Genomic DNA, 15,485 nt, shown 5'->3' with positions numbered 1-15,485 from the left:
GTGGTTTTATTCTGATATCTAATTGGACAGACATATGAGGTTGGATCTGTTACCTTACTGATCTCCTGAGCGACTCCTTCCGGTCCAAGACTGAACTGAGAGAGCAGCAGTGAGTCTGTTACCACGGCGAGAACAGCCCTACTCTTGGAGTACCACATCTTCTGTACCGCACTCTCAACGGACAGCAACGGCACACTCCGCGCCTGCTCATCCACACTGTACACGCTCCCTAAATAACACACACACACACACACACGGTTAGAACGAAACCACAGCAACTGAACATCATGGCTAAACATCCAGTCACCTCTCACCATCAGCTGTACTGATGCAGAACGCCAATCCTTCCTGTGATCCCAGCGCAAACGCTCCTTTATTGCTCTTCTTCCAGTTAAACAGGTCCAGAGCACTTTCATCTCCACTGACAGCAGCACGGGCCAGCATCGCCACATCCCTACCGATAGAAACACACACTGTATGTCAGATAGAGCGCATATGAAAAGGTACACATTCACTAAAATTAAGTAAAAATACCTTATAAGTTTACAGTAATCATTCAACTGCAATACAAGAGTTTGACGTACTATGCACACATACTCTAACTTTCACAACTCAAAATGTCCTCTCTAGTCCAGCTAGAACGTGCACTGCACTAAACGGTTGAGAAATCATTATGGCACTGATGTGAGGGTAAAATGAGGCTCACTCAGTAGGTGGTGGAGGTCTGAAGATGCAACACGTCAGTGGTTTACTGTAGTCATGTTTTATCAGAGGAGATCCCTGCAGTTTCCCTCTAGCATCCATCCTCCACACCGCCATTACACCTGCCTGTAACACACACACACATAATTTCACCTCAGTGCATATGAACCCTAAACATCAGCATTTATTATATAACATAGTGAAATGTGTGTAACCTGATCTCCCGTGACCAGCCTGCTGCCATTTCTGCTCCACTCCAGCACTGTGATGCAGGCGGTGTGTGTGTTGTTGGGCAGGGGTGTGTGTTCACCGGAGGGGTGTGAAAGGAGCATGGTCTCACCCGTCTCCCATCCCACCGCCAGCAGGGGTTTAGTCGGGTGCCACTGCAACAACGAGGGGCTGAATCCCCGTTCCACATGACACAGCTCAACATGCTCCCCCTAAAACACACACAAACACACAGATATTACAGAACACATTAAAACTCAATGTCATCATTCTGTATTACATAAAATGATCTGGTATGTAAACGGTATCCATGCTATTTCATGAAAGAATACTGGATCATAAAATAACATTTGAATTTAACTATTAAATGTTAAGTGAACTATTAAGTTTGTTAGGTTACAACTAACATGATAAAACAATACATACACTACCGTTCAAACGTTTGGGATGATTTTTTTAACGTTTCTGTAAGATGTCTCTTATATGCTCACCAAGGATGTATTTATTGGATCATATTAAACATATTAGAATGATTTCTGAAGGATCATGTGACTCTGAAGACTGGAGTAATGATGCTGAAAATTCATCTTTGATCACAGGTATAAATTACATTTTAAAAGATACTGAAATAGAAAACAGGTTTTTGAAATTGTAATAATATTTCACAATATTTCTGTTTTTACTGTATTTTTGTTTAAATAATTACAGCCCTGGTGAGCAGAAAAGACTTTCAAAACATCTTACAGACCCCAAACTTTTGAACAGTACTGTATTGTGTTACTGAAAATGTATATTAATGTATAACTGCATACAAAATCATCTCCCACCTGTTGCAGGTAAAGATCCACGCAGCCCCCTGTGGAGGCGTTCACAGAGCCCACGGCCAGCACACACACACTGGAATGCCATGAGATCAGGACAGCCGCTCCACTGCTGTCAGGGGCCTCGACACGATGGTCAAAATACACAGCCATGACCTACAAAACTACAGATATAATGATCAGACTGTATTAATATCATAAGGCACATTTTACAACAGCAATCTAACACTGACAATATTGATTGAGAACATAAATATGACTACTACAATATAAAAAAGCACTCTCTATATAGTTTACATAACACATTTCTGGTTAACATAAATTATTGTGATGGTACTATGGTACAGAGAGGGTCAGACGATGATACCATGGTATTTTGAGAAATACTATATTTTTACTATTTTACTATATGATTACACAGTGGTATTTAAATGATAATCCGAGGCACTTAACATAGCATAATACCTAAAACCATGTCATTACCATACTACTATGATCAAAAACATGGTATTTTTTATATAAGTGTGACTCCTCAAAGTTAACGGTTTGCTGCGCTGATAAAGTTGTAGATAAGATGCATTTCTAAACCTGGGGAAACTATTGTGATGCTATTTTAAGATATTTCAGCGTCAATGGTTAAGTGTAATGTTAAATGTTGTTTACATCTCTTTAGTAAATCTGTCGCTAGCTCTGTTAGCTAATCCACACCGAGGCCTGCCGCTTTAAAAACCTTTCAAATAACGACTGTTTAAAGAATTTACCTGAGAGCTCTTCCACTCAGCACTGCCGTTATGACCGTGTGTTTTACATATGCGCAGCATATGTATGATTTAGACAATAAAAAGATGAAATTAGACCTTCGATGTTTACGACGCGCCTTTAGCTGTGAAGCGTCTTTTTCGGTTGCCCAGACAACCCCAAGAAGCAGCGCGAAGGGGCGGAGCTAAAACGTGGGCGCTGCGTCTCAACCAATGAGGTGAAGCGAGTGGAATAGGCTAATGTTATTATGGTTTCAGCACATGTGGGGGGCATTAGGGTAACTGCAGCTTGATAATAGGAGTTTGTCATGAACAACATGTAACCTTTATTAATGCCTTGACGGATTTGGTGACCCTGCTGTATATCTGCAGTTGTTCACATCAGACTGCAGAAATGATGCATGGAATTATGAGTTTTCCACAGCATAACAAAACGAAAAAGCTATGTTTTGTGAACAGAAGTCTTCAATGTCCCCAAAAAGCTCTTTATTTTACAGTCACTAGACATTAATAGTACAAAAATAACACAGTACATGAAATCCAAAGAACAATGCCACAGTAATTAGGCATGCATCATGTCAGGATCATAAAATCTTCCCCAGATGAGTGTGAGATATTGTCAGCCCTCCTCAGGTCTCCATATCTGGGATCTTCAGTTGAGTTTTGAGGTTTCTGTCTAGCAGCATTAAACTCTGTACCGCCAAACTCCTGCAGTCTGCGTCACAATCATTCTCTGCCACATCTGCACATAAGAAGACATTTATGAATAACATATACATACTCAAACACATACAGAGTCAAACAAGCGCTGTCTACCTGCTAGCCAGGCTCTGGTCTCCATCAGGTCATCGCCGAGTTCTGTGAGTAAGTTCTCAGCAGGCATGCTCAGAAACACAGAACAGACAGCAAACATAACACCCCTCCGCACCATCCTACAGTTAAAGTTATAGAGAGAGCATTAGATGTAGGCAATATATAATGTAATGCATCCTAGAACACAAACTTACTGGTCAGTGTGGAAGCGCACGGCCCAAACAAAATCCAGCAGAGCTCGGCCCATCTGAGACACAACCTGAGCAAAAACATCAGTGATTATATGAAGTGTGCATCACTCCTAATAGGTCTGCACCATTTGGGGAATAAATCAAATTGTAATTTTTCTGATTCAAAATTTAGGTTTAAAATGCAATTTAAAATTTCAGGTTTGCTCACATCATCCTCAAAAACCCCAAATTATCAGATGATCCACTGGAAATGACTACATAGACTCTATCTGTCCCCTTTAAAACGCTTCTATATGCATGTGTCACCTTCCCCAAATTGCAATTTATGTCCGCAGGGGGCACTCGATACATATTTACATTTTTTTTGGGAATGCTCTGCGCTTTCTCTTTTCTGGACTCATCTTGCTCATGACATATCATTCCTGTTAGAAAAGGATGTGGTTTTGACTCCAGATCTTTTCTTCTTAAATAATATTTCTGAATTGGCTCTGTCTCCGCAACAGAGAAACTTACTTTTAGCTGCTCTCACTGCTGCAAAGAAAATGTTAGTCAGTCGCTGGGTTCCTCCCCATTCAATAACCAGACGTGTATGGGGCTTATCTTTGCTGGACATTGTTTCTATGGACCTATCTACAGCTCGTATTCATGGAGCAAAGACAAAAACTTTGAAGAACTGGAATGCCACTTTTGACATTGTTAAATCTTTAGTTTCTTCTTTTTGCTGTATAATTTATTTAGAATGTATGTATGGTGTGGGTCTGCCTGGTGGGTGGGTGGATGGGGAGTAAATAAAATGGAGTAATTAAGAAACTGTTTTCTTTAATGCAATTGCAATTTAAAATGCAATAAAAATATTCCTGCTTTACTGTGCTTGTTTGTAGGGCTGCAAAATTTGGCAAAAATGTTGTGATTGTATATCAATATGGCTATAAAATAATAATAATAAGAAGAAGAAGAATAAGAAGAAGAAGAAGAATTATTTTTATTACTAAATAAAAATATACAATTTTCTGCATAAAGACAAAAGAAAAATTACTATTCTAATATTTTACTATAAAATAAATAGTATTTAATAATAATATAACAACAATAATTCTATTTTACATTACAACGTTAAAATTACCACAATACTGATATTTATTAATTTCTCAGTTTTCAAACTTGCTCTTCTATTTGAATTAATAAAAAAAGCTAAATTATTGCATTTATTTCCAAAATGATAACTGGATGCTTATGTGTAACATACTGCAGCATGTTCAATTCTGCATAGATTATGTAATGCATATTGTGTTTGTGTATGCTTGTACCGGTGCATTGACGGCCAGGTGCATGAGCAGCCCAAGTGTGTGCAGCAGCCTTCCCAACACCAGATGATCACTCCCCAGAAGGTCAAAGGTCACCTGCGGCCTTTAACAAAGCATGAAATCAGTGCAATAATGTAATACGAGCTAAAGAAATTGTGTGCACGCAAACAGACCTGTCATAGCTCCTGAGCAGCGGGAAGAAGAAAAATCCAGCGACCGGAGCGTAGCGGTTGGGAACGGCTTTAACGGATTGAGTCCCACCCTGAACAAAACTAATTAGTCATCATTTCATTGTTAACGTGTAAAATGCACCTTTGAGAGGGCGTCTCACTTTGCTAATTCGCCTGGTTTTGCTCTGGATTCTTTTTTCTACGATCTGCCTCCAGTGTGTGATGTCATCACACTGCTCCCGATGCGTCACTGCACTGATTGGCTGAGCTCCAGTGGGTTTATTTGTGATTGGCTCAGACAGTTCCTGGGCAGAGAGAGCAAGGACCTGGAATAGTAGAAGTGATAGATTAGTGATTGAGAAGTCACATGTGTCATATGATCCTTCAGAAATTATTCTAATATGCCGATTTGCTACTCAAGAAAATTTCAGATTATTATCAATTTTAAAAACAGTTGTGCTGCTTAATAATTTTGTGGAAAACATGCCATTTTTTCAGGATTTAGATTGGTCTGACCTCCAGAATGTCCAGTCTCTGTCTCAAGTTGTAGTTGAGAGAGTAGAACTCTGTCGTCCAATAATCTACAACCTACAGAGGGAAAGAAAAAACCCAGTCACTTCCATGTGCTTCTATGTAGAGCTGAGCGTGTTTGTAATCATCTGATGTCTCACCGGTTTGACGTCTGTAACAGTGAGGGCCACCATAGCGTTCTGCCGGAGCGTGTGGAAGTGCGGTGTGCTGTATCTGTCCCCCAGGTGGAGCAACACTTTACTGAATTGAACACTCACCTGTGATACACACACGAACTAATGAGTCATTATGACATATGTAAGAGTTTTAGGCATTTAAATCTGCTGCGATGACCTCTTGTGTGGCCTTCACATTCTTCCTAAGAAGAGCTTCTGCCACTTGCAGACTGAGTTCAACCCTTTCAGCATCATCAGACGACATTAATGCTGCAAATAGAGAAGATCTGGTCAATTCAATAACCTGAGAAAAAGATCTCAGATAAAAATAACACTAAAATAACATTGGTAACTGTAGATCACCTTCCAGACAGTCTCTGACATAACGGGGTGGCGCTGATTTCTTCTTCTCCTGATCAGCTGACATGTCATATGGAGTCAGATCATCATCGCTTAGAGAACAGAGATGTCATTTCAAGAGAAATATTATTAGCGAGCAACATCACTGAGCTTATAGTATGTGTGTTTATGACAGTGATGTACCTGTCCAGTTCAGAATCACTCCCGCGACCAGCCTCAGACTCCGCCGACTGACCTGCTGAACCCTCAGCTTTAGACTCTGCTTGAAGACTGAAACAAAAATAAGTCACATAGAGCTAATTTTCATTTTAAAATAAGTTCAAAATAAAATAAGTTACATCGGTCTATATGTCATATTTTATTATTACAAAATACTGGTAAATATAACCAAACATTTGCAAATATTATAAAGTTAAACACTACAAATATAAACTTTAGCTCCGCTAAATTAAGGTATTAAAGATATTCAGGACAAGAATGAAAAATATTAATATAATAGTATAAAACAAACATTATAGTGGCATTCCTAATAAATAACATTTATTATAAATAGGGTTGGGAATCGAAAATTCATTCCAAATCCAGAATCGAATACTTAAGGTCAGGAATCGGACACTTGTTATAAAATTAAAATGTCAATTCCACCTATCAATTCCTGTGTGCACATCTTTACTTTTTTTGTTAAAAATGTATTTGTCTTTGAATCATTCAAAAACACTGATTCGTTCAAAAACACTGATTCATCCAGTAATGAAAGTAAATCTCGAGTGAGTCATTGAATCATTTCATTCAGAAACGATTACCTGGTGGAGGTATCAGGCTGGTATTGTTCATCATCCTCAACAGATGGAGACTCCATTAATGACTTCATCTCTCTGCTCTCCACATCTAGCTCATACTGACACACAAAACAGCTTCATTAGCATCGAAAGAGTCAAGGAATGAAATAAATATCACAAGTTCACAGTAATAGAAATGTGATGGGCACATCTGAAGATGCTTTCAGGTTTGGTAAGGATCAGTAACAAGAGTAAAGAACAATGTTTAAAGGTCCAAATGGCTCACTTGGAATTTTAATTGTGATCCTGGTGTGTCTAATTTCTGACTGAGACACTCGCCCACGACCATTCCCATCCGACGAATACGCTCAATATTGCTGTCCAGGCGACACTGGACACCTCCCAGCATGCACTGCAGCATCTCTGTTGGACAGAAAACCTCATAATACACCAGAAAACTGCAGCTGTACATCACAAATGCATTTGAATGCGTGTGCATTACCATGTCGTAGTTCTTGTATTTCAGAATGGTGGAGTAGAGCCACACACAGCAGTAGGACTTTACTGACGTACAGCTGCTGTTCCACAGACGTGTGTTTCACGGCACTGCTGTTACACCACACCTGACACACACTCCGAAGCACCTACACACACCAGTTAGAACTTCTCTTAAACAACTTATTTTGCATTACACACAAAAATGACTTTTTAGAACAAATATAGGACTAATACAACAGACCATCATCACACCTGTTTAAGCAGCGTCCTGCGCTCTGAATCCAGAGCTAAATAACCAAGAACAGACTTTAACAACAGAGTCTGCATTTAAGGAGAAACAGGAGAAAAAGTTAATACATTTATTCAGCAAACCAAAAACTAAGATATTATGTTTGAATAAAGATTTTAAATTTGATGTTAATATTTTTTGTTGTTGTTTTTGTTAAAAGTTGTTGTTGATATTTATTTCACTACTCACTGGATGCTGGTACTGCTGTAATAACAGTTTATGAGTGAGAACAAACTGAGCTTTCTTATTGGTCACCACCAGGTTACCCATCAGCCTGGACACAGCAGCCGCCCTGAAACACACACTAGCGTTAGAGTCGACTAACAACTCATTCATTAAGAATTCATTACCGTTAATTACCCTCCTCTCTTACCCGCTGAGACTGCGTATGAGTCCCGTGATGACACACTCTGTGCATCTTTCTGGAACTTTCTCCAGCAGTCTCTGCGTCACACGCTGCCACAGCGGGTCCACACGGGTCAGGGATGAGAGCCGGGGGGCCAGAGTCTCAAAAATCTGAGCTACACACACATACACACAGACCCTAATGCAGCAAACAGGTTGCAATCAGTGAAAAAAAAACTACATTACTAACTTAAAAATGAAACTTACAGCTGTATCCCTGGATACACACTTTTCCCAACACTTGAGCCACAAACCCAAGAGAGCAGTCCTGTCCCGCTATACCAGAGAGATACACATGAGCAAGACAAAAAAAGACAGACCACCAAATATGCATTAAATTATGCGGTAGATGCAATGATGCATTAAAATATGCAGTGATTATAATGCATGAAAATATGAAGTGGTTATAATGATGCATTAAAATTTAATGTTGTTATAAAAATGCATTATAATATGCAATGGTTGCATCAATACATTAAAATCTGCAGTCTTTGCCATCATACATTAAAATATGCAGTTGCTATAATGATGCATGAAAATAGAAAGTGGCTGTAATGATAAATCCATAGAAGACGTACAGTTGTGTGAAAAGTTTTTGCCCCCTTCCTGGTTTTTATTTTTGGGGTGGGGGGGTATTTCTCACACTTGAATGATTCAGATCATCAAACTAATTTTAATATTACACAAAGATAACCCAAGTAAATACAAAATGCAGAAATAATGATTTCATTTATTAAGGAAAAAAAGCTACCCAAACCTGCCTGGCCCTACATGAAAAAGTAATTGCCCCTAAATATAATAACTGGTTGTGCCACCCTTTGCAGCAACAACTGCAATTAAGCGTTTGCGATAACTGGCAATGAGTCTTTCACATCGCTGTGGAGGAATTTTGGCCCACTCATCTTTGCAGAATTGTTTTAATTCAGCCACATTGGAGGGATTTTGAGCATGAAAGGGCTGTTTAAGGTCATGCCACAGCATCTCAATCGGATTTAAGGTCAGACTTTGACTTGGCCACTCCAAAACCTTAATTTTGTGATTCTTGAGCCATTCAGAGGTGGACTTACTGCTGTGTCTGGGATCATTGTCCTGCTGCATAACCCAAGTGCGCTTAAGCTTGAGGTCACAAACTGACTGCCGGACATTGTCCTTCAGGATTTTCTGATAGAGTGCAGAATTCATGGTTCCATCCATTATGGCAAATCATCCAGGTCCTGAAGCTGCAAAGCAGCCCCAGACCATCACACTATCATCGCCATGTTTGACTGTTGGCATGATGTTCTTTTTATGAAATCCTGTGTTGGTTTTATGCCAGATGTAACGGGACACACATCTTCCAAAAAGTTCAACTCTTGTCTCATCAGTCCACAGAATATTTGCCCAAAAGTCTTGGGGATAATCAAGATAATTTTTGGCAAATGTGAGACAAGCCTTTGTGTCCTTTTAATCAGCAGTGACTTTTGCTTTGGAACTCTCCCATGGATGCCGTTTTTGCCCAGTCTCTTTCTTATTGTTGAATCATTAACACTGACCTTAATTTAGGCAAGTGAGGCCTGCAGTTCTTTACATGTTGTTCTGGGTTCTTTTATGACCTCGTGGATGAGTCGTCGTTGCGCTCTTGGGGTAATTTTGGTAGGCCGGCCACTCCTGGGAAGGTTCACCACTGTTCCAAGTTTTCTCCATTTGTGGATAATGGCTCTGAACGTGGTTCGCTGGAGTCCCAAAGCCTTAGAAATGGCTTTATAACCCTTTCCAGTCGGATACATGTCAACTATTTTGTTTCTCATCTGTTCTTGAATTTCTTTAGATCGCTGCATGATGTGTTGCTCTTTAAGCATGCTTCACTTCGTCAGACAGGTTCTATGTAAGTGATTTCTTGATTCAACAGGTCTGGCTGTCATCAGGCCTGGGTTTGGCTTGAGAAATTTAACAGCTTTCTAAAATAATGTGGTTAATCATATTTCTTTCCTGATTTAACAGGAGGGGGCAATTCATCTTTCACGTAGGGCCAGGTAGGTTTGGACAGCTTTTTTCCCTTAATAAATGAAATCATAATTTAAAAACTGCATTTTGTATTTACTTGCATTATCTTTGTGTAATATTAAAATTAGTTTGATGATCTGAATCTTTTAAGTGTGACATGTAAAAATAAACAGGAAGGAGGCAAAAACCTTTTCACGGCACTGTAGATGCAATGCAGTAAAATATGCAGTGATTACAATGATGCATTTAAATGTGAGCAGTGATTGCAGTGATGCATTAAAAATAAAAGTAGTGGTTGCAATGGTTCTGTAAATTATGCAATATCTGCAATGCCGCTATATGCAGAGGTTGCAGTGATGCTTTACATATGTGGCGGTTGCAAATATGCTTTAAAATATTTATCATTACAAGTGGATGTAATGATGCTTTAAGCATGTGCTTTATTCCTTTATTTACAAATATTTCCACCCTGAACGTGTGTGATACCTCTGAGAGCGTGGCATGTCTTCTCCAGTGTGTCCAGTATGCTGGCAGCCAGCAGTGGGTAGTACTGCTGTGGAAGGAAGGCGTCAGGTGTGTTTGCATGCAGATGGTTGCAAGTAATGGAGGGTAAAGCTGCAAGGTGGCCGATGACGGTCTCTCTTAGCTGAGGAGAGTCTGAACAGGCTCCGTCCACCTCACATCTGGACCACAACAACACCTGGAGACGACCAGCAGAGAGGAACTTCTCCAGTACAGACACACATCGCTCCAGACCTACACTCTCTCTGTGTGTAAAAGAGACACAACACATCATTAGTATAGATAGATAGATAGATAGATAGATAGATAGATAGATAGATAGATAGATAGTGATTTCATACTCTGTGGAGCTGATGGTGTCAAGCAGAAGCAGCAGTGTTTGGTCCGGTGGACCCTTGAGGAACAGCTCATCCCAGAGCTTCTTGATCTCCTCATCTTCACACCACCTGCTGAACCAGTGCGCGCTCAGCAGCATCTGGACCGCGTGAGTGTAGTGAGGGCGTGTGAACACGTCGTCCTCCAGATAGAGCACGAGTGTGCGCAGCGCGTGCACGATCTCTGCGGAGTCTCGAGAGGTGGAGAGAGTCCTCAAGCACGAGCCCACCTCGGTACCAGCGGAGCCCATGACGTCACAGAACCGATGCTTGGCTGAAGATTCAGTTTAATGCAGCATCACTTTTGCAACTTAATAAATAAAATATCAGTGCATACATTGTGCAAGGGCTGGTCATATGAACCTCCATGTCATATCTGACCCTGGACCACAAAACCAGTCATAAGGGTACATTTTTAATAAATAAGATTTCCATTGATGCATGGTTTGTTATGATAGGACAATATTTGGCTGAGATACAACTATTTGAAAATCTGGAATCTGAGGGTGCAAAAAAAATCTAAATATTGAGAAAATCACCTTTAAAGTTGTCCAAATGAAGTTCTTAGCAATGCATATTACTAATCAAAAATTAAGTTTTGATATATTTACAGTAGGAAATTTACAAAATATCTTATGGAACATGATCTTTACTTAATATTCTAATGATTATTGGCATAAAAGAAAAATGGATAATTTTGACCCATACAATGTATTGTTAGCTATTGCTACAAATATACCCCAGTGCTTTAAGACTGCTTTTGTGCTTCAGGATTACAAATAATCTTTTAAATACGTAAGATGCAGTTGTTGACTTACAGTAACGTATTAGAGCTGCAGAACAGCAAAACCTCATGGGATAACTAGATATACCCTATATGAATATCATAATGTTATGTTTATAGCTATATAGTAAACATACTTGCCGATTTAACTTGGTTATAGTTTTAGTCATGCCGTTATATTAAGTCATGAAATAACAGCCAGCGTCAGTCGTGTTGACATGACTCCACGTGATTGCGCTCTAATATGTGTCCGTGTAGAAGCAGACCTTCAGAACAAAGGTTCCTATCAGTAACTCAGTCCCATAATACTTCACTAGATGGCGCTACAGGACACGCAAACCCTCTTATTTTAGGTCATAGTTCATTCATTTATCAAGTTCATCAAGAATAAGTTAATAGATCCTTACAAAGGCATTTGTACTTCCCAAAAACTGAACAGCATTTAAAAAAATATTTCCTTTTTTATTTCTACATGTGAACAAACAGAATATCGATATATTATCAATATGAATTAATCACCTATATCTGCACGATTTACTGATACATTAACTGCTATATGCAGTACATATGTATTCTTCCAGTTATTTTACTTGTACAAAAACAGCCCATCATGCTGGTTGAAACTGCAAAATTGTATATATGTTGTAATATTGTTTTAATTTATCATAATCATAAACACACTGGTTTGTATCGCACTTTATTATGCAAAATAAGGTGGATAAATAACAGGCCGAGGGTTAACAGGGTTGGATTTCAATTATTGCATCAGCTTTTCAAGATGTCTTTTCGTTTCATTTTCTCATTTATTTGCTGTACAAACTAAAAAAAAAACTATTTGTAGTGTTAAGTTGTAGAAAAGGCCCAATAGTGTCTCTCTGATAATGATAAACATAAGGACTTGTTTGCACTGGTAAATTCTATTCTATTCTAGTTTGGAGTTCATGTGAATAATACATAAAAGGAAACTTATTTGCACTTAATTTATTGGTGATTTTATTTTCACTTTTCTTTTAACCTTCATACAATTATTTGAAAATCTATAAGACCCCGAACAGTAAAAGATACATCTTATGGGGGCATCTTCAAAAGAAAGCAAAACATTCAACAGAAGACAATACTGATATCTTTCATTTATACAGTAACCTTTTTTTTTTACAATTGTATCCTTCATTACGAGGAGTCCTTTTTTGTTTTATTAACATGTATTTATAACTATTATTAGTCTTTTAAAGTCTAAGTGGCAAGCAGAACTCCTAAGCAGTGAAATGTCTTTGGACACAAATCATATACATCAGCTGTTTAACATCAGACAGCTCAAGAGCAGTAGATTCAGGTCTTCCCTTATTAAGAAACAAGACGGCCGCGTGTTCAGAAGTTTACAGAAGCCACGTTCCTGCGCTTTAAGGTCCCTCAGTGTCATTACAGTAGCTTTAAAACAGCCATACAGACGTGACAGCAGTGGAATCATCTTCAAATGTTCTCCAGCATTGTCTTGTAAGAAAAACTGATAGGACGGGGCTTAAAACCAGAATGTGCGAGGCAGAGAAGAGGGAAAGGAAAAATGTGAACTGCAGCGTGCTTTTCCACAATCCACAAAGAGGAAATGAGAAGGATTAGGTCTAATCTTTCATTTAAACTCATTTAAAACTCCACTGGATTTTCTCAGTAGCCCCTCACTGCAGAACAAAGATCCAGGGGGCGGGGTTGGATCCACATCTAGGGGGTGGAGACGGGTAGGTTTAGGGGTGGGGATGGGTGGAGACGGGTAGGTTCAGGTATATGTAAGGTGGGAGGAGTTGGATCTAGATCCAACCACACCCCCTGGATCTTGTGTTCTGCAGTGAGGACCATCTTGATTTTCTGGAGGAAAAAAAGTGAAAATCAAACATGCTTGTCCCGGATGAGAGGGATGCACATCCATAACGGCGCGCTGGAACAGACGAAGAGAGACCGGTCAAGTGGAAGACAAAATGAAACGGAATCTTAATTCCATTTGTCCATAAAAATACGATTCCAAGAACGAAAGATACAAACGTTCTAGATCGATATTTACACCTAATTTCACCAGAGACAGACAAAGAGTTTTAAAAAGTTTTCCCGGGTGTTTCGATTTCCCTTCAGTGCTTCAGTGTCCGCTTCCTTTTCCCGCCAATGTTGATAGAACAACTTCACCTCATTTCTTTCAAACTATTTAAATAGCAAACAATATTACCTCAAAATAAAGTTAATCAGAGTGCAATGAACATTTCCAGTGAGATTTAAAGAGTCATCTGTACAGAAAATCAAAGTCTTTTGGAAAGAATCCAGGACAGGAGGCCAAGAAATCGCACAGGAGCGATTACCTTACCCACAATGCAACACTGCAAAATCCCTTGGTGGGCGTCGGCCTCCCTTAATCCTTTGCGTTCAGCATCATCGCAATAAATAAGAATTTAAAGAAAAAAAAAAATGCAAGTGAAAACAGCACTAACATTCAGCAAAAACTCGTTTACGAGCTAATCGTATGCACACGCTAAACCCTCAGGTCAGCAAATGTCCCTCACATGGGCTAACGGTGTGACTGCTTAAACCAGACTTACTGGTAAAACAAACTAGTTTCTTTCACTTAAATTCAATCTATGAATTGTGAACACATATACAGAGGGAATGGGCGCCTCAATCCCAAAACAGAGGGAAGTCACAGGAACCGAAGGACAGGGCCGTTCACACACACACTCATTCAACTAACAGTGCTCTGAATTATTCAATTATTTGATCAAAACAATGATTGGATTCTTCACATCATCTGCAAGTCTGTTCTTTATGCCTCTCGCCTCCAGTTTCAGTTCATAAATCAGGTAGGGTGGTCGCAATGGTGATTATTTGACCTCCAGGATGGAGGGGTTGGACTCCATGATGGCGACGATTATGCGGTCGATGTAGTCCTGCAGGCGGAAGTTGATCTCCTCCTGTTTGTGGATGGCCTCCATCAGCTGTACACAAACACACATTATCACAAATCTTTCATATTAATAGCATACATGAGCATAACAGTGTCTGATATAGACCTCAGTGCGGGAGACGTTGTTGATCTCAGCGGCGAGTGACTCTGAGAGAGACTCTGTAAAAAGACTCTTTGCCCCCTGGATGCTCAGATTAATGATCTGACCGTTCAGCTCGTCGTTCTGCTCCTTCAGACTGCGGTTATCCTGCACACAGAGAGAGAACCACAGCATAGAGATTTGATCTGTTTTACTAGTTTGAGTCTTGGTTGTTATCTGTTCAGTCTATGTTGACTCATTTGAGTCTGTGTACCTGGTTTTAAGTCTATGTTGACCAGTCTGAGTCTGTGTTTACCAGTTTGAGTCCTGGGTCAGTCTTTACCAGTTTTTTAGTCTGTATTGATTAATTTGAGTCAGTTTACCTGTTTGAGCACTGGGTCAGTTTTCTGTCTGTGTGGATTCATTTGAGTCTGTGTACCTGGTTTTAAGTCTATGTTGACCAGTCTGAGTCTTTGGGATTCATGTTTACCTGTTTTAAGACTTTGTTGACTAGTATGAATCTGAGTCTCGGATAAGTCTTTACTTGTTTTTTTGTAAGTCTTTGTTGACATTTAAGTCTCTGTTTAAGTTTGTTACCTGTTTGGATCAGTATTTACCCTATTGTGTTTACCGGACCAGTTTAAGTCCACATTTAAGCCTGTTTTAACCAGTTTGGGCCTGTGGTTTACCATTTTGTGTCCGTTTACCTGTTTGAATTTTTTTGGGGTTTGTGTTTACCTGTTTTAGTAAGACTTCGCGGTTTTTTTATATGTGTAAACCATTTTGAGTCAGTTTACC

General features: G+C 39.5%; 3 protein-coding genes across 9 annotated transcripts in view; all 3 read right to left on the bottom strand.

The window, feature by feature from the left end:
* The window catches only part of LOC306863637 (intraflagellar transport protein 140 homolog), a 31,935-nt gene extending 29,265 nt beyond the window's left edge, over window positions 1-2,670 (bottom strand). For both annotated transcript variants that reach the window (XM_079407127.1, XM_079407128.1), the window contains exons 1-6: window positions 2,513-2,670; window positions 1,758-1,915; window positions 918-1,142; window positions 707-828; window positions 315-454; window positions 54-229 (exon numbers count right to left, since the gene is read on the bottom strand). In XM_079407127.1, coding sequence (XP_079263253.1) covers window positions 54-229; window positions 315-454; window positions 707-828; window positions 918-1,142; window positions 1,758-1,904 — 810 coding nt within the window. In that variant the 5' untranslated portion in view covers window positions 1,905-1,915; window positions 2,513-2,670. The remainder of the gene's footprint in view (window positions 1-53; window positions 230-314; window positions 455-706; window positions 829-917; window positions 1,143-1,757; window positions 1,916-2,512) is intronic.
* A 143-nt stretch (window positions 2,671-2,813) lies between these two features.
* On the bottom strand, window positions 2,814-11,919 carry LOC306863603 (telomere length regulation protein TEL2 homolog). 5 transcript variants are annotated; one of them, XM_079407039.1, is made up of 21 exons: window positions 11,809-11,908; window positions 10,851-11,157; window positions 10,474-10,754; window positions 8,212-8,280; window positions 7,973-8,120; window positions 7,789-7,891; window positions 7,563-7,631; window positions 7,315-7,456; window positions 7,099-7,235; window positions 6,837-6,931; window positions 6,217-6,303; window positions 6,037-6,125; window positions 5,852-5,943; window positions 5,659-5,775; window positions 5,504-5,575; window positions 5,149-5,313; window positions 4,991-5,079; window positions 4,821-4,920; window positions 3,517-3,581; window positions 3,326-3,441; window positions 2,814-3,251 (listed from the first exon to the last, which is right to left on the bottom strand). In XM_079407039.1, exons 2-21 carry the CDS (start codon window positions 11,132-11,134, stop codon window positions 3,139-3,141), a joined length of 2,433 nt encoding a protein of 810 aa, XP_079263165.1. In that variant the 5' UTR covers window positions 11,135-11,157; window positions 11,809-11,908; the 3' UTR covers window positions 2,814-3,138. The 5 variants fall into 5 exon arrangements, with proteins under 5 accessions (XP_079263165.1, XP_079263161.1, XP_079263162.1 ...); XM_079407035.1 differs by having other exon boundaries at window positions 2,816-3,251; window positions 11,702-11,919; XM_079407036.1 differs by having other exon boundaries at window positions 2,961-3,251; window positions 11,805-11,919.
* Window positions 11,920-12,465: 546 nt separating this feature from the next.
* LOC306863480 (rab11 family-interacting protein 3-like) overlaps window positions 12,466-15,485 on the bottom strand; it is a 34,408-nt gene continuing 31,388 nt past the window's right edge. For both annotated transcript variants that reach the window (XM_079406826.1, XM_079406827.1), the window contains 2 exons: window positions 14,715-14,855; window positions 12,466-14,639 (listed from right to left, as the gene is read on the bottom strand). In XM_079406826.1, coding sequence (XP_079262952.1) covers window positions 14,526-14,639; window positions 14,715-14,855 — 255 coding nt within the window. In that variant the 3' untranslated portion in view covers window positions 12,466-14,525. The remainder of the gene's footprint in view (window positions 14,640-14,714; window positions 14,856-15,485) is intronic.

This window comes from Barbus barbus (genome assembly GCF_936440315.1).
Source record: "Barbus barbus genome assembly, chromosome: 44".
Classification (NCBI taxonomy): domain Eukaryota; kingdom Metazoa; phylum Chordata; class Actinopteri; order Cypriniformes; family Cyprinidae; genus Barbus; species Barbus barbus.
Note: the sequence above shows the minus strand (reverse complement) of the source record. Positions and strands in the feature narration are given on the sequence as shown.